Source organism: Phymastichus coffea, unplaced genomic scaffold (assembly GCF_024137745.1).
Source record: "Phymastichus coffea isolate CEN01 unplaced genomic scaffold, Cenicafe_Pcof_1.1 PCOF00005, whole genome shotgun sequence".
Lineage (NCBI taxonomy): Eukaryota > Metazoa > Arthropoda > Insecta > Hymenoptera > Eulophidae > Phymastichus > Phymastichus coffea.
In genome coordinates this window covers 2,849,259-2,874,109 of record NW_026706816.1, presented here as the reverse complement: position 1 = coordinate 2,874,109, position 24,851 = coordinate 2,849,259, and the positions used below count along the sequence as shown (strand labels likewise).

Below are 24,851 nucleotides of genomic sequence, written 5' to 3'. Positions count from 1 at the left end.
AATTATTAATGTTTGTTTATTAATTTATTATTTGAAATTAATTTTTTTTAATAAATTAATAAAGAGCAGCGGTTTTATTTTTCATTAATTCTGATGAAAAATATTAAGAAAAATTTGACTTACGCTTAATAAAATTTTATTTCATTGTAACGGGGTCGGTGCTCCGTCTTTTTATTTATGCGCGCGTTCGCATCGAAGAGTGCGCGGGATTGTCGAAACGTTCGAATTCATCAACCGAAGAGCAGGAGGGAACGGAAGTCAGTCAACCAATCTTCTACCAGCGAGAAATAATAACTTCAAAATTATAGTCAATATCACGTGCGAGATCGTTTATTTTCTCTTATCTCTACAATACGTTCGGCCCGCGTGTTTATGTTTACAAAGCGCGCGCACGACAATAACATGCAATGTCGGATCGCTCGCCGCTCTTTGTTCGCCGAGTTAATACATGTACGCTTCTCACTGAGTACGGGGGATTAATGATTAGCAATCATACAACAATCGCGATATTAAGCTGGCCAGCTTACCTTATTAACGGTCGCACAAGGAACAAGCGAGGTAGAAAACACCTGCACAGCGCACGCTAGTTTCTCAAACTGTTTATCTGCGAGCAAGGTATCTCACGCTTTTTGGTTTCGCCCTCGATGGCGAAACCCTTCACTCACACATGTTCACACGCACACGCTCTCGTCGAATCGTTAGCTCGTCTCGGCACTCGTCGAAACTCGGAAAAACTTATCTTTTGTCGCTCACTGCGGCTAGGCAATCGGGTTGCTGATCCTCGACTGGTTCATTTATATTCGCGCGTGATCCATCCCGTCTCGTGGCGAATTCCCTCGTTATATTTTTCCCCAACCGGTAGGTGCTGCCCTCGCAGACAGCCGCGTGGTTGGGCTGCTAGCGCTAATGGGACGTTTACCGTCACATCATGTAGTTAAATTAAATGTTGTAATTTAAAATGATAACCAATTTCTTTTAACCGGCTAAAGCTTTGTGATTACTAACTCAAATATCGATATTTATTCTCGGTAGATTCTTGCGTATGATTGTAAACAATATTGCTGCGCTTATTATGCTCAATGTACTTAAAATATAATATATTACAATGACTATAAGTTTAATTTACCGCAATAATAATAGTACAATATAATAAATATAAACATTAGAAATTTTCACATACTTTCTCAATCAAAGATTGAGAAGTACATCGAGTTCTCAACCTCACTGAAATTATGAAAAACTATTGATATTAATTATGAATCTTAATAGTTCAGATTACAGTCTCAATGTTCGTAATTTCAATAATTACGAACTTTGTTGTGTCATTAATAGGCTTTTTACAGATATGATATATATATTTGCTGCCTGAAAAACACTAGCGTCCTCTGCAGTAAGATAATATTTTTATTTTGGATGATTATAAAAACTTTGTATATAAAAAACTATAGTTCGTAACTTTACAGCAAATCATTACGATGCTTTGGACCCCCGATAAGATTTATAACTTGATAAGCTCTGATTATAGCTTCATTCCATGTTCTTGAAATACAACAGTATGAGGGTCGTTTGAAAAGTCGCGCAAAGTGAAAGGGATGGTGCTACTGATGGGTATCGAATTTATTTTCATTTAGTAGCATAGTATCTTGGAAGAACATACACCAAATTTTAACCAGATCGGTCTATTACTTTGTGTTTAACATTCGTTTGAATAAAAAAAATCAAGTTATTGTAAACAAATTTCGTGTGTTGAATAAACATTACTTTATTGAAGCCAAAACGCTTCAGAAGACTAAACTGAAGCTTGGTAAACATTATGGTGATTGTGCACCTTCGATTAGATTGGTTTATAAGTGGTTTCGAAATTTTCGGAATGGTCATATGAGCACAAAAAACGCTGAACGTTCTGGACACCCTGTTGAGGTCATCACTCCAAAAATCATTAATAAAATCTAGTGCTGTAAGTATCTTGAGCGAATGAGTACATAATAAATTTTGTGTCGCTCTTCTCCTCCCTCAATGGCTGTAACAGCTGAATATGCACGACCATCTGTGTGCGGTGAATCAGATCTGGTATGTAAATAATAGTTTGTGAATCATGTTCCATAGGAATATATAATTAATTTGCAAAACTTTTATATACTTTGCTACATATTCTATCCAGGTTATAGTTCCAAAACAAATTATTTTTTGGGATGAAACTTGTCGATAAAAATTGTTTCGCTATAGATATTTCCATGCCATTATCTTGTCTTCATGAAGATTAAAAGACTGTAGGCTTTCCACTCCTCCTTGTACTAATACTAGGTTCCAATAAATATGACACATAATAATTACACAGGCTATCAAAATTTTATAAAAATGAAGAATCTGAAACCAGACATAGTGTACCTAATAGATTTTCATGCGCTGATTTCCGATTAGGGCTCAGAACTGCTTTATCATCCTTGGTTTTCCAGATATCTTAACCTAAAACCGTTAAAAATACGCTTTTTTGCTACATTTGGCCACCTACAACATAATAAAGCATTTTTTCTTCACAATTTGAACCACAGTTCCTAAAAGAGTAACTATTGGGCTACCAAACACACTATTCAAAATTAATTTTATAACTTTTTCAATGGAGATATGGTCGTCTGAAAAATGTTGAATCTGAATATTCTACTATAGGCTTATAATAACATGAAAATCAATATTCAACGTGCTCTCGAAACTCGATGAGGAGTGCCCGCCTGGGCGTCAGCTTGATGTGATTTCGTCAAATGTTCTGGTTTGAGTAGGTTATGGGATTTCAGCAGACTGAACACTGCGCTATACACAAACTCTCGTACTTCTAATGCTATTATGCGTGTGCATTTAAAGGCATGACAAGTGAATATTGAGTTTTATGTTTTTATAAGCCTATAGTAGAATATTCAGATCCAATATTTTTCAAACGACCATATCTCTGTTGAAAAAATTATAAAATTAATTTTGAATAGTGATTTTTGTATTCCAAAAGTCGTTCTTTTAGGAACTGTGATCTGAATTGCGCAGAAAAAATTCTTTGTCATGTTACAGGTGGTCAAATATAGTAAAAAAGCGTGTTTTTGACACTTTTACGTTAAGATATCTGGAAAACCAAGGATTATAGAGCAATTCTGAGCCCAGATTCGGAATCAGCGCATGAAAATCTAGTAAGTATGGTATGTCTGTTAACTTTCTTAAAAATGTTGGCCTGTGTTATTATTGACGATATGAAATATGAAAATTGAAATATAAACTTGAAATTATATATCTGCATTAAAGACACTGTAATTTCATATAAAATATTTCACAGGTTACTAAGACCGGCGGATGTGTTGTATTAGTAGGAATGGGACGATCTGAAATGAGAATTCCAATAATTGATGCTCTCATTCGAGAAGTTGATATAAAGGGTGTTTTTCGATACGTGAATAAGTATGTATATTTTGATATTTACAATCATATAATGTTTGATAATTTATATTATTTATATTGTAAAATAACTTTATGATTTCTCAATATTTTCTTAAAAATTAATCTGCAAATCTAGTGTGTTCTTCGCTAAGCAACAAAATTATTGCAATAGAAGTTTTGATTGAAATATTGCCATTATTTAAATGTACGTATTTTCATTAATTTTCAGTAGTATCAATACCATTCTCATTTATTTTATATTATAGATAATTGGTTATTTCATATGCAAACTGAACAAAATCTATTTCTTATTTAGTAGATAATTATGTTTATTTGATAGAAAAATCAAACAAAGTTCGTAAGGGAGAATATCGTCTATGTATTTTATTAAATTTCAAATATCTTTTTCCATTAAAATCCTTTGAAGATAAACAGTATAAATCAGGCATGTGATTACTTGATATCACCCAGACGTTTGACACAGTTTTATATAAAAGACTCATGTACAAGCTCGAAAGATGTTCCTCTCAACTCAACTACAAGTTACAACAGTCATGTCAGCAAAAAAGAAGTTTTTAAATAAAGATAAATTAAGCCGTAACTTAGCATCAATTAATAAAAGCAGGCCAAACACTTTAATTTTTCCCGGACCTAGCAAAGACTCCTGTAATCATGACAGCAGTATACGCAGTTCGAACTGCTATTTTAAGATCACACTCGAAGACAAAAATATAAAATATATATATATATATATACAGTCGGACCTCTGCTACTGCACGCTCTCGGGAGTTGGTGCCCTCCGCCACTGCCCGCTACGGGCTCTCTGGTGTTAGCCAATAAGAGCGCTCCGTCAGGTACGGGCATTGAGTGACGTGCCGCGCTGGTCTTGAGGGGGGGCTCGGAGAAAATGTTACAAATTTAGGTACATATCCCCCCCACAAATTACAAGAGTCATAAATTACAAGGAGTGTAAATCATAAGTCACAAATTACAAGGAATCATTTTGTACTTGGAGATATGCAAGATATAAGAGCGACGCGTCGGTGCCAGACTCATAAAGTGCGCCTCCGATAGGTGCCAGGTAAGCGACCGAGAGCGTACGACACTGCGCTCGAGTCATAAATCGGGCAGTTAGAGAGGCTAGGTAACGGGCAGTGGCAGAGGTCGAGCTGTTACGGAGGGTGCAATAGCAGAGGTTCGACTGTATATATATATATATATATAAAATAAGAAATGAAAATCAAAAAAGGTGTAGAAATTATAAATGACAAAGAGTATGAGTATGTAAATATGGGAGATAATATGGATGGAATTGATGTACCTGAAGCAGAAAATGTTCTAGTAGTCATGATTGTCTGCGAAAATGGGAAATTAAAAATTCCCGTTTCCTATTATTTTATAAACTCCTTAACTGGAGAAGAAAAAGCTAATGTAACGATCCAGTCTGATTTGCCTTTTCCTTCGTTTTCCATTGCAAAATAGCAACTCGTCGTACGCAAGAAAACTGAAGAAAAGCGGTATTTGAGCGAAGGCGCTCTTCTTATATACGCGTAAATATGTTAGGGCAATTAGACGAAAACAAGACGATGTAAGGAGCGTGACGTCACGAGCTTGGGAAAATAATTGTTTACAATGCAAAATCGATAATTGCAAAGTTTTTTCTAACGAACAAAAGCATTTTTCAGTCAATTATCATGCGCTGGTCTCGAATCTCAAGTTATTATAGTTATTTAATATGTATTTGTTAGTTTAATTTAATTGACAAGTAAATATCATTAGTAATTTTGCAACAAATAAATATGATGCAAATCCGAATATACAACAGCGATCCAAGCACCTTAAGACAAAGAAGCAAGAATTTGACACTTTGATAAATGATTTTTGACTGAGTTATCAATAAATAAAAAATTTATAATTTATTTAAACAATTAAAATTGCGTTGCGAGATAGCGATTCGACTGTACATACCTATAAAATTAATGATAACGATCGTTACCCGTTTATTGATTTTGTAATGGCTAAAAGAAGAATTTACGAATACGTTATTTAATTATTATTCAAAAATGGATTGTTAAGTTAGTGTTTTTTATTTTGAATAATATTCCACTTATCACAAGTGATTTTTTGATGTAAAAATTTTCCGTTAATTTATTGTAAATTCCATGTTATTTAAATATCTAACTTATATCACTTATAATTTTAAAAGGTGATTTTTCCTTGAAAAACGATTTATATTAAAAAATTCGTTGTCTTCTACTTGATTTTTTAAATCATTAATTTTCAATTTCGATCGAGCCATTATGCGACAAAACCTGTACAAAGTTTATGCTCATATCAAAAATAGCGTTGTCGGGGCTAGCTAGCAAGTATAGAAAGGAGCCGTTTTCGCAAGTATAAATTCGCTCGTCGCTGCGGCAAGAGGATTCATAATCCTACTTTGCCTAGCAGCGCGAGCATTGAAAGAAATAAAGACTCAGCTATTTCCTTAGACTGATTTCATTATTCAGTGGTTAGCCTGCTATTCCTTTCCATCACGATAATCTAAGCGTTCAACTCATAAGACTCTGTCTCTTACGAGAAAAAAGCAGCCTTAGATTATCTCCTCTTTAAAATCAATATTACTTAGAAATGAAATTTAGTATTCGTTGCGGCGCTGTCGGGCTTCCTCTCGATAGATGTAACAATACTCAATTGTATTTCAAATGGCTCATCGAAGCGGCGAACACTATGTTCGCTATTCATTGATTGTAGAAATATAAAAACTAAAAGAACTTCACGTGTCAACTTTTTGCTTACTCGCGGAAACGCAATTATGAACATACCTTAGAGTCCAGACTATTTATTTTGATAACATAGGATAAGTTTCAAACGTTACAGTAGTTTTAAAAAAACTTGAAGGCTTCGCACGAGACAGGTATTACTGTAACATTATTAACCTTTGATGGTTTACAATCGTACACCGCAATGTGCAATATCTTAGAAGGTACAAAATGTTTGAATAATAATGGAAAATATTTTTTTCCACATCCTATTACGTAAAAGCAAATATATCTAATTTTTGATGGATGTCTTGTACTTAAACTAATAAAAAAAGCTTTAACTAGTGGTGAAGATATGTATGATTCTGAAGGGAATACTATATATTGGACATTTTTATGTCAGCTACATTTTCAGGAAATGAATTGGTTAAATGCAGCAAATAAATTAAGACAAGAGTACAGTAGATAAGCAATGTATGTCCTGGGACAAAAATAATGCCGCCAATGTACGAGGTGTGATCAAAAAGTAAGGTGAATTTTGAAATTTAGCGGGCTACGTCCGTTCGATCTTCGACTTTTTTATTTGGTTATGTCGGTACACTCGTCTAGAATATACGTTCCAAATTTCAGCTTTGTAGTATGTTTGGTTTGTTTGTGAGAGGCATCAAGGTTAGAAGTGTTTTGCGTGCTCCACGATTTGCTGCTGTCTAAAAACATGGATCAAAGAGTTTGCATTAAATTTTGTGTGAAAAATGGAATCAAATGTTCCAATACACTAGAAATGCTGAAAGTGGCGTACGGTGAGTCTACTTTAAGCCAAAAAAATGTTTACAAGTGGTATAAACTCTTCCAAGAAGGCCGAGAAGACACCGACGACGAACCTCGTTCTGGACGCCCCAGTACATCAACAACTGATGAGAATGTTGAAGAAGTGAAGAAAATAGTGTTGGGAAATCGTCGAATTACCATTAGAGAAATTGCTGATGATATTGGCATCTCATTTGGTTCGTGCCAATCAATTTTGACGAGTATTTTAGACATGAGACGTGTGTCAGCGAAGTTTGTTCCGAAACGTCGCATGAGCATCGCCCAAGAGCTACTGAATGACGTCAACGATGATCCAGATTTACTCAACAGGGTTATAACAGGTGACGAAACATGGGTATACGGTTATGACGTCGAGACTAAGACTCAATCGTCCAGTGGAGGCATTCTGGATCACCAAGACCAAAAAAAGCACGCCAAGTTCGATCAAATGTAAAGGTTTTGCTTACAGTTTTCTTTGACTGCAGGGGCGTGGTGCATCATGAGTTCTTGCCACAGAGTAGAACAGTAAATAAGGAATATTACCTGCAAGTTATGCGCAATTTGCGCGAAGCAATCCGCCAGAAACGTCCGAATTTGTGGAAAAATAAAAATTGGCTTTTGCACCATGATAACGCCCCTGCTCACACATCGTTGCTTGTGCGCGAATTTTTGGCTAAAACCAACACAGTAACGATGCCACGGGTACCGTATTCCCCAGATCTGGCCCCCTGTGACTTCTTCTTGTTCCCAAAACTGAAGAGGCCCATGAAAGGACGGCGTTTTGCCACGATTGAGGAGATAAAGACGGCATCGAAGGATGAACTAAACAAGATCACAAAAAATGATTTTTTGAAATGCTTTGAGGATTGGAAAAAGCGTTGGTTCAAGTGCATTATATCCGAGGGGGATTACTTTGAAGGAGATAAAATAAAAATTGATGAATAAATAAATATTTTTTGAGAAAAATAAAAATTCACCTTACTTTTTGATCACACCTCGTATACGATATATATATATATATATATATATATATATATATATATATATATGTCCTGGGACACAAAGGAAGCCACTAATGTATAAGGGATATACGTATGTATGTTCTGGAACACAAAGAGGTCGCTCGATGAAGGTGTCGCAGTATCGCGATACCGCGAAACCTCTCTGTATTATCGCCATAAGGTGAGACCCCATGTTGAGCGTCTAAAAGGTAATCGAAGTACCTTTTACATTGAAGATGCGTCGCCAAAGTATAAGGGATTCTTGTATGTCCTAGGACACAAAGGGGCCGTCCGATGAAGGTGTTGCGTTTTGGCAATAATTTGACATCTGTTTGTCCGCTAGTGGGCCCTTCAGCAGAGTGCACCCCTCTCACCTACAGACGTTGAGATAGGACGCTGTAGAAGTTAATAGGGTGTTCGGTAAGCTATATGACGGTCTCTCTCTCTCGCTCTCTCTCTCTCTTTCTCTATCCCTTTCTCTCGCTCTCCTTCGGCAGTGGGACGCTTAGTAAGCTTATGCTGACTAAGTATAAGTCCTTGGAGAGGAGGTATAGTCTCTAGCTTACTAGGCGTGTACGCCGTATAGTGTGGATGCTGCTGCTCTCTCTCTCGCTCTCCTTCGATATTTGGGCGCTTAGTAAGCTTATGCTGGCTAAGTGTGGGCCCTCGGAGCGGGGGTAGCGTCTCTAGCTTAGTAAGCTATATGCTGCTCTCTCTCTCCCTCACTAAGCAAGCGCTATAGTAACCTCATTGGATTCTGGAAACCTTTCAAACACTTATACCACCCGCACCACCTTACACTATCTCTGATAACACTATACCTCATGCTGAGGGTTTAAAACGCAATCGATGTTCCTTTTTCAATAAAGATGCGTTCGAAAGTATGTATTGTGCAGCGGGTGATTGGAGAGAGGGTAGTCTTAATAACGAATCGTCCTTTAGTTATCTTAATGCTTTTTTTACTTAGAGATAAGATTTTTAAGTTAGCCTTTTTTCGAGTTGCGTTAACAACCCCCCACATGCTGAGCGTCTAAAGCGAAATCAATGTTTTTCTTCCTTTAAAGATTTTTTTACAATTTGACTAGAGTTTCTTTTGGAGAGTAGGTATCATCCTGATTTTTCCGAAAATCTTTTTCGGAGTCAATCGTTCAGTAGTGCTCAAGAAGAACACATCGACAAAGCATTTTAAATTTATATATATATATATATATATATATATATATATATGTGTGTGTGTGTGTGTGTGTGTGTGTGTGTGTGTGTGTGTATTTTTCGTTCTTAGTTACAGCGCGATGTTGAGAGATCAGAAAGACTGATGAGGCAACGAGCAACGCAGGAAAGGACTGCGGTTAAGAAAGCTGCGGCCGAAAGAGCTGCACTCGAAAGGGCCGCAAAGGATACAAAATATGCTGATAAAAGGGCTGAAAGGTCTGCTAAAGCTGAGGCTGAGAAAATGGCGAGGGCTGCGAAGTCTGCAACCTCAAAGGCTGCGAGGGCTGTGGCCGAAACGGCAGTCTAAAAGCAGCAAAATAAAGATGCCTAAACACTGTATCGTTAGAAGCGAGGAAAAACAATTAAAAAAAATTTTGTATTTATTCAAATCTATTTAAATTTATTAAATAAATTGGTTGAAATTAAAAAATACCTCTCTCTCTATCCCTCTTTCTCGCTCTATTTCGACAGTAGGGCGCTTAGTAAGCTTATGCTGGCTAAGTGTGGGCCCTTGGATAGGGAGTAGCATTTCTAGCATGCGAGGCGCGTACTTTGTATAGTGTAGATGATCTCTCTTTTTCTCTCTATCCCTCTCTCTCGCTCTCGTAACTTTTCTAGCTTGAGGTGCGCTGGTTAAGCTATATGTTGGCTAGGCGTATTCCTAATAGTGTAGGTGCTTCTCTCTCTCTCTCTCTCTCTCTCTCTCTCTAGCATTTGTTACGATTTATCTATAAATTCAAATTATATAAACATTTACCCCACTTTTTTGTATGACTATCAACTCTTCCGTGTATACAGCTGAAATCGCTGCTTACAGCGCCACCATAGTGCTTAAAAGCCGTGTTCGACTGGAAAAGAGCGCAGTTTTTCGAGACAGTCCGCTTCACTAGCTTTCTTAGCAGTGGCATTGAGTAGTAGTAATAGTAGTGGTAGTAGTAGTAGTAGTTATCCTACGCGCATTTCCAACACAACGGCTTCTATTTCTTATTTTGAAAATACAGTACGCGATTTAAGGAAAGCCTATTACAATTTAGACGTACATAAAGATGATTTTATTGGATGGAAAGATATAATAATAACCTGATATGATATTTGAATTCCCTTGGAGAATATATGTTGCAGCCTAACTTAAGTGAAGCGATACGACAGAGATATCAAACTTGCGTTTCTCATTTAACTTCAATTGAAATCAATTTGAATTATTCCATAAAAGTCGGCGAAAATGTTAACCCATTACGAGTCATTCCAAACCAAATTCAAGGGGATAGAGTTATTTGGCGTGAATTAAACTCTGCATTTGAAAAACGTATCATTACTGTGCATTCATATTCAATCAAAAATATACAGATATTAATTCATTCTTAAAAGCAGCAAATAAACTCTTACAATTATAAAACCAAAATATCAAAATACCAAAATATCAAATAGGACAATTTCCCAGATTTCGAGCAAGTTATAAAAATGTTTGGAAATTCTTTCGACATTGCCTCTATATCTTTCACAATTTTTGAACCAAACACACCATTAACCTCTTGCAAACATATAAAAACTTTTGGTAGAAGTTTACCTGCAACACTAATTGTATATTGAACTGTGTAGCTATGGGTCACTTTATTGTAATTACCAAGGTATGCTTCTATAGTTTTCATAACAGCGATCTCCAACGTACTATTTACATTTGGTCTGTATTCGCAACCCATTTGATCTGTGTTGAAACCATAGCTCTTATCCATACTTTTTATTGTATTGTAACACTCATCTTGAAATTTTTCAGCTATTGAAAATATTTCTGTAACTGACATCATTTCTGTAGGTTTTACATATCTCGTGACTTTCCTTTCCTTTATTCCATAAACTTTTTCAAATCTGTTTATTATCCAAGATAAGGAAGCACTGAATTGGCAGTCTTTTTGATTAAATTACATAGCACCTTGTATGCCCATTCTTGTAAGTTCCAAGTACTCACAGGAAGTTTTCTTTCTCTGGCATCTAAAAATCTATTATATGTCAATTTGTTTATGAATTCCTGTTTATTAAATTAAGTACCTACTTTTTGAATATCTTTTTCCCATCTCTTTAGTACGTTCAATCTAGTCAAAAATGAGATCCTCTTTGTTGCAGAGTGGTAAGCGTAAGGATGTTCTTTAGCTAAATTTACACATTTAATTTCAATTTCCAATGGAATAGCTAAATAGTCTTTTTTATTTTTTTTTGGTTTCAGGTTAATAATCACTCCCTTAACTGTCAAGAAATTTATCTAGAAATATACGAAAGCTAATGTATAAGTTTATCTAAAAATTGTTTAGTGTATGAGTAATTATTTGGTGGGTTTTCCAAATGATTTCTATTGTTATGAAGACTTGATTTTTGTAATTCAAACCCACCTTCTTCTTGACTTTCTAAATTTTCCAATATATAAAATTCTTCTGGTGACATTGATTGGTATTGATTAAATTTATATATTCAGCATCTGTATACGATATACGAGGGTCGTTTGAAAAGTCCGTGCAAAGTCAGAGAGATAGCGATACTAGTACGTATCAAGGTTATTTTCAGTTAGTGGCATATCTTGGAAGAGCACACATCAAGTTTCAGCCAGATCGGCCAATTACTTTACGTTTTACATTCGTTTCAATCAAAGAAATCGAGTGGTTGTAACAAAATGGACGAAAAAGAATTTCGTGTATTGATTAAACATTACTTTTTCAAAGGTAAAACGCCTCAGGAGATTAAACAGAAGCTTGATAAACATTATGGTGATTGTGCACCTTCGTTTAGAATGGTTTATAAGTGGTTTCAAAATTTTCGGAGTGGCCATATGAGCACAAAAGACGCTGAACGTTCTGGACGCCCTGTTGAGGTTACCACTTCAGAAATCATTGATAAAATCAATGATATGGTGAGGGCTGACAGAAGAGTGAAGGTGCGTGAGATTGCTAGTACTGTAGGCATCTCGAGCGAATGGGTACATAATATTTTACACCAACATTTGGACATGAAAAAGCTATCCGCTAGATGGATGCCGCGATTGCTCACGATTGACCAAAAACGAGATCGTGTGAAGTGTTGCAAGAATGGTTTGCAGCTGTTCCAGCAAAGTCCGCAAGACTTTAAGCGTCGTTTCATAACTGTAGATGAAACATGGATACATCACTACACTCTTGAGATCAAAGGATAGTCTAAACAATGGGTTACCAAGGGGGAATCTGCTCCAAAAAAGGATAAAACAATTCCTTCGGCCGGGAAGGTCATGGTCACTATCTTTTGGGATTCGCAAGGAATAATCTTCATCGACTATCTGGAAAAGGGTAAAACCATTACAGACGAATATTATTCATCATTTTTGGATCTTTGAAAACCGAGTTGCTCGAGAAACGTCCACGATTAGCCCACAAGAAAGTCCTCTTCCACCACGACAATGCGCCAGCTCACGCCTCAGCAGTTGTGGCCGCAAAACTGATGGAGATAGGGTTCCAACTCATTTCACATCCCCCCTATTCTCCAGACTTGGCTCCGTCGGACTACTATTTGTTCCCTAATATGAAGAAATGGCTGGCGAGGAAAAGATTTTATTCAATCGAGGAGGTGATTGCAGAAACGAATGCCTATTTTACAGACTTGGACAAATCCTATTATTTGGAAGGGATTAACAAATTAGAGCAGCGTTGGATAAAGTGTATAAGCCTCAAAGGAGACTACGTCGAAAAATATAAAGGATTTATTAAAAAAAATCAAGCAGTTTTTATTTTTGCACGGACTTTTCAAACGACCCTCGTAGTTCGTCAATTTCATCTAATATCAATTCCTCTTTTCAATTCAACGTTTAAAAAAAGTCGCATAGAACTACTGCCATATCATTACCAATTTTATAAGCTTGCTTTGATGAGTTTTGTGAGAACTCTTCATCAAATTTATATTTTTAATTTTCAAGGCAAACTTATAAACACTGATTCAAAAGTTTTGAGTTTGATTCAATATTTTTCTATTGATTAGTCATTTTCGCGAACAATTATATTTAATTATAATCGTTTCATGGAATCCTGATGGAATACTAAAATAGAAATAAATAAAAATTAAATAAATCTATCAACCTTTTAATATTAGCTATACAGGGTGTCCCATTTTAAAGGAACCACCCTGAAATTTTCGACGATTGGCGTTATACAAAAAAATTGTTCAGACTACAGTTATTTGGGATAATGGGGGCAACCTTTCTGTGAAATCCGATTTGACCTTGAGATTTATTTTCAAGGTCATTTGAAAGTCAATGTCATTTTTTGATTAGGAACCTGTATTTTTTATCCCGGATTCGGAAAGAGCGGAAAATTCTACGTTTAGATAACGTATTATGTGTGGGGTGGGGTTAACTCCCCCCTCGCCTAAGGTCATGAAGGGGTCAAATTCATCTATGCACAGGGATAATCGCGCAAGGGTAAGGTTAATTGTAATAACCCAATAACTCCAATACTCAATAACTCGATAACCCCAATAACCCAATAACCAAGAGATATTTTGAATAAGGACCCCCATTTTTTATCCCAGATTTGAAAAGAGCGTGAAATTCTACGTTTAGATAAAGTATTATGTTGGGGGAGCGGTTCACCCCCCCTTATCCCACCGGGGCAAGGGTGAGGTTAATAAGGTATTGATTACCCAGCCAATGAAGACAAGGTATTGATTACCCAGCCAATGAAGACAAGGTATTGATTATCCAGCCAGTGAAGGCAAGGTATCGATTACCCAGCCACTGAAGACAAGGTATTGATTATCCAGCCAGTGAAGGCAAGGTATTGATTACCCAGCCAGTGAAGGCTAGGTATCGATTACCCGGCCACTGAAGACGAGGTATTGATTACCCAGCTAGAGAAGGCAAGGTGGGAATGCTCAGTCGATCAAGACAAGACGTTGACTACAGATAGAGTTATGGTCAAGATTGTAACACAAACATTTATCTCATAAAATGTTCAAAAACACCCCCGTTCAAATTTATGCAGTGTTAAATTCTACGTTCAAAATTTTTAACTGTGGACATCAAAACGTGACGCGAAATAGCTCTGCAAGCTTGTATGATGCGTTGCATCATATCTTGCCGTGTTGTTGGTTGCTGTGCATAAACAACATTTTTCAAATAGCCCCATAAAAAGAAATCTGGACTTGTCAGATCTGGTGATCTTGGACACCACTCAGTAATGTCACTACCCATGCCTATCCATCGTCTTCGGTATCGTTGGTTCAAGAAGTGACGAACCATTAGTGAGCGATGACACGGTGCACCATCCTGTTGAAGCCATAATCGTTTTCTGGTTTCCAAGTCCACATCTTCCAATAATTCTGGTAATTCATTCTGCAGGAAATCAAGATATGCTGCGCCGTTGACATTCACATCGAAAAAATAAGGTCCTATCAGATAACCATTTATTATACGGCATCAAACTACGAGGCTCCATCTATGCTGATTATCAACATGACGTACCCAATGAGGGTTCTGGATAGAACAATAATGACTATTATGGCGATTGAGTTGCCCATTACCATGAAATGTAACTTCGTCCGAGAAATTCAGGATCTTCACGAATCCTTGCTTGTGCCCAATTGCAGAATTCGAGTCTGCGGCGGAGATCATCTGGCATCAAAGCTTGAGTCAAAGTTATGTGATACGGATGAAATCTGTACAGCCGCAAAAATCTAGCGGCTGTTGATCTTGGGATTCCAGTACGTTTCTGAATTTCACGCAACGAGATATGATGATCCAAATCAACCATTGCCAAAACGACGAGAATTCGTATATCATCGTTGTTCGGTATCATAATGCGACGACGATTTCTGCGTATTCGGGGTCGACGTCTCTCTCTTTGCTCGATGATTCGGATTCTTGCGTGGTTCGGGTAGTGAAGCCTCCCTGGGTAATTTTGGCGGTAATACCTTGCCGCAGCACGATATCGGCCTTGACATGCCCCGAGAGACAACAGAATATCAACAATTTCGTTTCTCGAATAATCCGGCATATTCCCTCCTTTTAAGTCGACTAAGAAAATTACACTTGAACTATCCTGAGAAGGACTGTTCGCGAGTCACTATTGTCATAAACAATACTAAAAAAGTGTTATTAAACAATTTATTTGAAACTTTGTAGGCTTATCCGGAATTACACCAGAAAAAAGAATGGAAATAACATGTTTTCCCACAAAATCGAAAATGACACTTCTCATGAAGGCTTTGAATACATGAAGTCGACTTTGAATATCAACCTGAAGTTTAAGCTCAAGGTCACTGTTGTTTGACCCTATAATTTTTTTGGGATATTGGGGTTATTGAATTATTGGGGTTATCGGGTTATTGGATTATTGGCTTATTTAGGTTATTACAATTAACCTTACTTTTACCCGATCATCCCTATGCATAGATGAAGAAAATCAAAAATTGGACCCCTACATGATATTAGGCGCGGGGGGGGGGGGGGGTTAACCGCACCACACACATAATACGTTATCTGAACGTAGAATTTTCCGCTCTTTCCGAATCCGGGATCAAAAATATGGGTTCCTATTCAAAAAATGACTGATCTTCAAATGACCTTGATAATGAATCTCAAGGTCAAACCGGATTTCACAGAAAGGTTGCCCCCATTGTCCCAAACAACTATCTAAACAATTTTTTTGTACAACGCCAACCGTCGAAAATTTCGGGGTGGTTCCTTTAACCCATTAAAGCCCACGCTAAGACTGGTTGAGATAGCGACAAACAAACTGTGCTATCTTTTGCATAAGTGAAAAATAAAATATACGTATTTTTTTTTATGTTATTTTCAATTGTTTATAACAAATTATTTAAACAAATTACAAAAAAATTCATAATTATCAAAATCTAAATGCGGGAATCGATTCTGGAGGTGAAATCAAGACGAAAACCTATATAACACTTTTTTGTCAGAATTCAATTTGTTAGTGTAACGTAGGAATAAACAATTGCATGTTGGGGAGAAAAAGTGACCATGTCAAGTCCCAAGCAAAATCTATCTGGAATAGCAAAAAATAAACTGTGCTATCCTTTGCATAAGTGAAAAATAAAATATATATATTTTTTCTTATGTCATTTGCAATTGTTTATAACAAACTATTTAAACAAATTATAAAAAAATTTATAATTTTCAAAATCTGAATGCGGAAATCGATTCTGGGGGTAAAGTTTAGACGAAAACCTATATAACACTTTTCTGTCAGAGGCCAATTAGTTATTGTAATGAAGGAAGAAACATTCGGCCTCCTGAGAGTGTTTCAAAAAATCGTATAAAATGAAGCTAATTATTGTATTTATCCATCAATATTGGCATGAATTATTGTAAATATAATCGGTGGGATTGAATTATTGTTCATTGCCATGTCCTTCTTTATGACTTTTGCAAACAGGCATAGAACATTTCTCACAATACCATTCCGTTCTTGTCCGACATGTTGAAATTCCACATTTCCTAAGACTCCCATGTTTCATCACGTGTTCTTGGGATGAAGTTTCACTCTGTTTCTGTCGTTTGGGGGGACGTTTGGAAGATAACTTGTCAATATAATATTCACAAACTTCTTGAACAATATCTTTGGAACCTTTTCTTTCGTCTGGATGTAACTTATTGTAAATCACTGTAGCGTTTGCTAAGGATGCTTGGATGAGCCGTAATACAAGGCACCATGTCCATTTCTTACTTCGAATTGTAGGCATCAAAGCATTACAGTGTTGATCATGTAGATCGACGCCACCCATGTGTTCATTATACATAGAGAAACAATGAGGAAAAAGAATAGATTTTTTCGATGATTCCTGCCATCTCTGCATTTCAACTTTTGGTTCATTTCCATATTTCGAAGAGAGAATCGATACTGGCTTTGAGTCCATAACTGTAATATAATTCAATTTTGAATTCACTTCATGCATTGAAATAGTGTATCCTCTTTTAGCTTTTTTTGGCATTTCGACTTTCACTTTCACACGATTATGCCGAACAGTTCCTGTCGCCGATAAACCATTTTTTTTCAAATGAATCATAAGATCTGGGTTTGTGAAAAAGTTGTCAAAATAAATATGATACTTTTTCAGTTCTTCTCTCTGTGTTTTTTCTAATAAATTCGAAAGTAACTTTATCACCACTCTAGACCCTAAACCAACGGCAACTAAAGGATTTCGTTCATCGATTCCTGATTTACCAGTGTAAATATCAAGATCATATATATACCCATCAGAAGAACAGACTGCCCATTCTTTTATTCCAAATCTAATGGGTTTATTCCTTATACATTGCTTGATACCAAACCTACCAAAGTATTTTACCATTATCTCATCTATTGATAAATTATAGTCAAAGAAACCAAATTGCATACAATTCTCACGAAACATATCATACAGAGTTCTAACCTTCCAGACTTTATCATTTTGATCAGTTTCTTGAAGTTTATAGAATCGTATGTTCTTTTTTATGGCAACGAAATTATTTCTAGACATAAGTTCCGCAATTACTGGACACTGAAGTATTCGCTTTTTTGACCAGTAATCACGAATACTTTTTCTAGAATTGAAGATAGTAATCATTATGATTGTAATAAATTTTTCTAGATCATCCATACATAAATCAAAATGATTTTCAGAAGTGGCTTCAATGATATGGTTTTTCATTGATTTCGAAAAGAAAACCTCAAACAACTCAAAAGCATTTTTGGATTGCAATGATGAAATAGGTGAAATATTGAAGTTGCTCTCGACATGCGGAGAAATATCATTCAAAGCATCATTTTTCCAACTGTACTTATGATTCGGTTCCAACAATTTCTGAGTACTTGTGTATGTACTTTTAGCATGTTCGTAAGAACCTGATGGTAATTCATTTGATAATGTATCTTCATTTGGATCACCGTCCGAATCTCCATCTGAACTTTCATATTCATTAGGAATGAATGCTATATCAATATGTTGACCTTCATCACTATCAGAATCTTCAACTAAATTTGGTAGATCGCTAATTCTCCGTCTCGGCATTATCAGTAACGTTACCAATTTAGAACAAAATAAAAACTAAAAGTTTTCCGAAATTATTATTTCAAAGAATAGATCCAATGTATAAATGTTTTCAACCGTTAGCCCGCCACTCAAACGTGATCTCTAACACGGAAGGATTTACGAAATGAAATAAACTTATCCAATTACAGTATAAGATCTCAAAATTTATCAGTAAAAAATACTGATATGATTCCAGATACCATGTGTGAGAATGAAAACACTTATTTGTCAATAGTTTATTTCTACATAAAGATATCAAATTGAACTCTGACAAAAAAGTGTTATATAGGTTTTCATCTCAATTTTATCCCCCGAATCGATTTCCGCATTCAGATTTTGAAAATTATGAATTTTTTTGTAATTTGTTTAAATAATTTGTTATAAACAATTGCAAATGACATAAGAAAAAATATATATATTTTATTTTTCACTTATGCAAAGGATAGCACAGTTTATTTTTTGCTATTCCAGATAGATTTTGCTTGGGACTTGACATGGTCACTTTTTCTCCCCAACATGCAATTGTTTATTCCTACGTTACACTAACAAATTGAATTCTGACAAAAAAGTGTTATATAGGTTTTCGTCTTGATTTCATCTCCAGAATCGATTCCCGCATTTAGATTTTGATAATTATGAATTTTTTTGTAATTTGTTTAAATAATTTGTTATAAACAATTGAAAATAACATAAAAAAAAATACGTATATTTTATTTTTCACTTATGCAAAAGATAGCACAGTTTGTTTGTCGCTATCTCAACCAGTCTTAGCGTGGGCTTTAATGGGTTAAAATGGGACACCCTGTATAAGAACAATTTATAAGACATAATGTAATTTGTTTGAGTCAAAAATCTTTGAAAAACCTTTCATCAAGCGCAAAATAATGTTTGAGTATCACTTTTCCGTTACTATTAGTTACATATTGAATTTATTATAGAAAGCCATACCAAATTTACTTTTGATAACTTTTGGTTTTTTGTAATAAAATGTCAGTAATGTATAAATTCGGTGAAACATGGGTAAAAGACATTCCGGACACTAGCCAAGAAGCTCCGCATGTAATCAAACCTCAGGCCAAACAAAGTTGGGAATATAATAGCCCCATAAACACGGCAACAAGCGGAATTTACACATATAACGACGTTGAACACCTTCGTACGTTTATTATGTTCACTACAGAACGGAACGCGGCTCTTAATCAAATCGCCCTCGGTTTCGCTGAAAAATCCAATCTAGCTTCAGGAATATCCGTATCTAAATGATTTGACGAGGATACTCTGTATCGTATTGCGAATGCCACGTGGGAATCGCAATGGAGTCGATTCATTACGTTCGGATCAGCGAGCGCCGCTGTTTTGGCCATCCTTATGATCTTTAGAGCAACCAAAATTGTCCTTGATTCCATTATACATGGTTATGCCCTTCATTCCCTCTAATGCTTTGGCATACACCTACTTGGCGCATTCTGGAATTCTTTGACTAACTTGCTACTTTACCTAGCTAGGAAACCTGAAAGAGAAACATACTCAGACAAGCTAAACAAGGAAGCCCTGCCGGCAATACAGCCCGAAAAGCAAACTGTTATCTTTAAAATTGAACGTGACGATCAACTGATCCAGAAACCAGGCTACACACAGAGACAGATCTATCCGGTATTATCGGAACCAGAAATTCCACCGTTAATCGACAAAACATAAAAGTCAACAATAATTATATATCTGAAAGCATGGATCACAGAGCCAAAAGAAAATTACTTGAAGACTTATTAATAGAAAAAAAGAGACTAAGTGTATCAACATAAATGCAAGAAGAAACCGCAATGGAGTTCGGACACAGAATAAACGCACAATTACAAAAATACATTGTTATGGGAAAGGCCGCGCAAATGTTATTTGAAGTTGCTGAAGACGAAACTCAGAGAGCAAAATTAGCTATTTATATTTTTATTAAGAGCCTCAAACATAAAATCAGACGTTACGTTTACCCTTTAACCTTTAACGACAAATTACGAGACGCACGCTTACATGCCGTACAAATAGAAAAAAATCTAATAGACATCAATCGCATCAGAAGAAATTCAATCCGCTCCATATCAGAGTCTTTTAGAAATTAACAACACTGAACATTACACAAAAAACAACTGTTTTGCATTATTTTCTTTTTTTAGGATACCGACAAGTAACTACAAGACATTGCAGTAGCCACCAGCTGCTAAACACCGAAAGACCTTACCTGTTATCAATTTCCTTTCGTAAAATTCCACAAAAATGCACAAAAATAACACTAATGAACAATCACCCCAGCAAAGTACCTCGTACTGAAAACACATTGCAGTTGAAGCAGAAATTACTTATTACGTAAATAATAACTTTTCACCTACTTGCAGAAACTGACATAGGGCCCTACCCATACAACAACAATTATCATATAACCTTATCTACGTCAAAATCATCAGCCCTCACAAACCACCATACCCCATACGAAGCATTAAATGCACAGACTGCATACATCATGTCGTCCGAAAGTATCCCAACCTCGAATTGCTTATAGATTCATTTCATAAACCACCCGGCATTAGTAGCCTTTTACCTATCCGAAAAAAAACATTCGCTCTTTAAAACCATTTCATGAACACTAGTCTAACTGCTTACACATAGCCATGAAGTATATAGCAGAGATAAGAGATATCTTTGAGAAATGCACTGACAAAAACGCTCCTACACAGACACATTACACCACGAGTCATCATCGCGACGTCCAAGATAAAAATTCAATACTCATGGAGCTACTCAAACCCAGAACTAGTTACCCTTCTGACTCTCTCCAACGAGTGGCACCACTCTTGCTCCATAGAAATTATAACACCTCCCCAATCACACTAATAAACATTTTTAACCAAATAGACAATTCGGAATGGATTGAGCTTTTTAATAAAATTGCTTTCAACGCTAGACAAAAATTTTAAAATAAAAAAAAACATCTCTTCCAGCTTACACCAGCAAAATGCTCTTGCCCAGAGTACTTTTCATCAGTCTACTAACTACCGTTATATGCCAAAACCAGCCAACTACAAAGCAATATGATAGTCAACCTGGAATCGCTTTTGCAAAAGGACTTAACATACGATTTATTCAAGAAAAATGGAATACTATAACAGCTCTTGACGTCAACTCAGTACTTAACTTGTAACAAAACTTGATCCTTTGTTACCAATTCTTTTGCGGGGTAAGTGAGGCACTTTCGCTCATGACAATTGAGAGAGAAGAACGAGGGGAGGTTGATAAATAATTATACACAGACAAGAATCAAATCTCACTTACAACCTATTATTATTAATAATTATTCACACAGAACATACGCGCGCATAACATAATCTAAATTACCGACCAACAAACTACAAATCGAACAATAAACTACTTAAGATAATCACAAATGAACATTTCGCATTTTATCCTAATACCAAATCGCATACTTAACCTATTACAAACTTATTTAAAACTACGTGAACTAATACCGGGTAAATTGCCCGGCACGAGGGCGCCTGGACAATTCACCGGTCGCAACTTACGTCACTATGAATTAAACCTCGCGCGAACCTTCAGATAGCCGGCACGTGAGTGCCAGGCTATCTCTTTCCACGCGCACCGGTCATCGCATCAACAGAGAGAGAGAGAGTGTAGAGAGAAAGAAGAAAAGGAAGGCTTGACCTTTATTCTCCTGTTCCTCGCAACGTCGGGAATCCTGAGCGATGTGCTGCCGCAGGAAGTACCCGGTGTCGTCGCTGGTCAGATCGTCGCTAACCGCTGTCGCTGACCAGGTATCCGTAGGCGACGTTGACTCTCTTGGCAGGTGGGCTGGCTGCAGTGGCTGGCAAAGCCGTTGCCGGAAGGGTTGATCTTCCTTCCTCCCGGCTATCCCAAACTGCTCTCTCTGCTGGGCTCGGACTTCCGCACTCTCGTAGGACTAGGCCTTAGACTCCCTCACTCTAGTAGGGCTCGGCTGCGACTCTACTCACGCACTAATTCTTGCGCGCATCTTGCAGTCGCTCTGCGGCGTTCGCTCCTCTCCCTACCTTGACCTATTAGTTAGGCGGCACGCGACGCGTCGCTTATCGGTCACGCGTTGCGCGCCTGCCAATCCCTGCATAGGCCTAATACTCTCTCTCTCTCTCTCTTTCTCACTCTCTCTCCGCGCTCTTCAACTTTTCTTGCGCTCAACTGCGCTGGCTCGTCCTTGGCGCTGAAACAAAAGGCCAAGTGTTAGACGCATACTTAAATGCGCCCAACGTTGGCCACTACGCCTAGCCGTGTGGGGGAGGAAGAAACGCGGACGAGAGACCGGCACGCGGCCTGCTCTCTTCACACCCCCTTCCAAGGCCAAAGTTCGCACCCGCGAACGGCCTGACTCCGTTTCTCCCTCTCTCTCTCTCTGTCGACCGGCAATGGCAACCAACGATAGACGCTAAGTCATATAAGAATACCTTAGATTTAGCTTAAATCATAATTAATTCTAAGTTGGTAACAACCATATCAACTAAGAGCAAAATCTAACAAACCGAATAGTTTAATCCGAGTGATATGCCCAACCTTTCGTCATAGCAAGCCGACTAATCCACTGCGCCAAGATCGCGACTATCTCAGTACTCAATTAAACCAAGAATCTTACCATTTACTGCCGCTCCAACGACTCCAAATACCGGAGCCTGAGCGTTCGAAGTTCTTCCGCCGAAGGAAACGAGGCACTTGCCCCGGAGAGTCTTTGGCCGGCATCATCAGTCGCCTCGGACCCAATCACCTCGGCGCTCCGATCGCTCGGCTCACCCGCGGGGACCGACGCCTGCTTCGTCCGCGACGCAACTTCCATCCCCGTAATTTCAGTCGAACTGGCTTCAGTTCCGGCTCCCTTTGCAGCAAGCGTCTGTGACCTACGCGCGAGCTTAGCGCGAAAACGCTTGCCACATCGGTACCTGGGCTTTTTCGCCTTGGGCTCCCCGAGGGAGGATTCAGGGCTGGCTACCTCGAGCATTGACCTAGAAGCTCCGAGCTCCGGCTCCACAGTCTTTGGCTGCGTCGCCGGGAGCTCTACTGGTTCGCCCGGGCGGGCCCGAACCCTTACCTCCTCCACCGATCGTGCGCGCGCCTGGTCTGCCAAAAAGGCATCGCGGCAACGCGGACAGTCTTGCACGCGGACATCGAGTCGCCCACAGTTCTTACAAACCGGACGCGAGAGAGGCGGGTTCCTGCAGGCCGACCTGGGATGTGACCCCGTTCTGCAATTAAAGCAACGGAACGAGGGCACGTCCAATTCCTCATCCCAGAGGACCGGAGCCAGGTTTTGCAGGAAGCTACCTCTTACCAACCGAAACCCTGTTTCGTCGACCTAACACGGCGACGCAGAGGACGAGGCCGGGCTCGCCACCTGAGGAGTCGGGACAGGTCGTACCGACCTAAGGGTTGGTCGCTCCGGCACAACCGGCTCCACTCCTCGTGGAGTCGGCGGCACCACCACTTCCATCCTTGTGCCTGCCTCTCCCGTCTTCTCGGTGACCGTGCTCGCACTAACTCCCGAAGCTCTCCCTTTGCCAACAGCCAACGAAGCCGGTGGCTGGAGGGCGCCTGTTGCCTTAGCAATGGCTCCCTCCGCCATCTTGGGTAGAGTTGGTGTTGAACTGGAGGATGGCCTCTCAAAATTACACGCGGATAGATTAAAACGCATTGTGCGTTTCCTTCTACCTGAATTCTGGCGAGCCTCGGCCTCCTTCCTTCTCTCGTCCTCCAAATACCCCGCTGGGTAGAATTGCGTGGGCCCACCCCTGCGGACGAATTAGTACGCGGGGTCTAGCCTCTGTAACGCGAGCGGTTTGAAAGGGAGATTAGGATGGATGTGTGGCTGTGGAGCCACTCGAGGCAGCTCCTGCACCGGCATCGCCTCATCCTCGGAGTCGCTCGAGCTTAGCACCACCTCCAGTATACCGTTGGTGGCGCCTCGCTTTGTGGGACTCCAGTTTCCCCTTCCAATACAAGCCCTCGTGGTACGGCTCCGATTTGCCGCCCTACCCGCGAGATATCCTCCCGCGGCAGCTCGAGAGCCCGGCGATTTCTCGCCTTGGCTACTCGTGCCCGCCTGCGAGAAGACAATTCCCTCTTTTGCAGTGATAACTCTCGACTTCTCGGATGCTTCGCGTATGCAAAGCGTCGTGAGCCGAAACGCTGCGCTGCGACGCACTGCCTCGTCCCAGGTACGCGTGGGTGCAGCCAGACGAATTATCGAACCCGCACGGCGATTTCCCGTTAGCAAACGGACCCCTCGCCGGTCGCTCATGAACGGCGTCGGGGGCGAAGGCAAAGGCGGCGGCAAAGGGAACCCCTTCGCCTGCCCGTCACTGTCCCCGCCAACCGACGCCTGTGCCAACTGAGAAACACAGGAGGCAACCTCGACGTCAAAGGAGGCCGCCTGCCCAAGGCCTGAAAACCGGGCGGCAGACTCCGACGCTCGGTCTACCTCCATAGCCTCAACAATTCCCGCCGAGTTCACCGATGCGGTCACGTCGCCTGTAGGTGTTTGAGCCTCGGCGACTTGAGCGATGCGGCCCGACTCCTCGGTTTCAGCCAT

The 24,851-nt window shown here is 38.8% G+C and overlaps 1 protein-coding gene across 4 annotated transcripts in view; it reads left to right on the top strand.

Annotated features, from left to right (window-relative positions):
• The window catches only part of LOC131667620 (sorbitol dehydrogenase-like), a 918,386-nt gene that overhangs the window by 855,773 nt on the left and 37,762 nt on the right, over nucleotides 1-24,851 (top strand). For all 4 annotated transcript variants that reach the window (XM_058941163.1, XM_058941187.1, XM_058941169.1 and 1 more), the window contains one exon: nucleotides 3,317-3,438. In XM_058941163.1, the coding sequence (XP_058797146.1) occupies nucleotides 3,317-3,438 (122 nt within the window). The remainder of the gene's footprint in view (nucleotides 1-3,316; nucleotides 3,439-24,851) is intronic.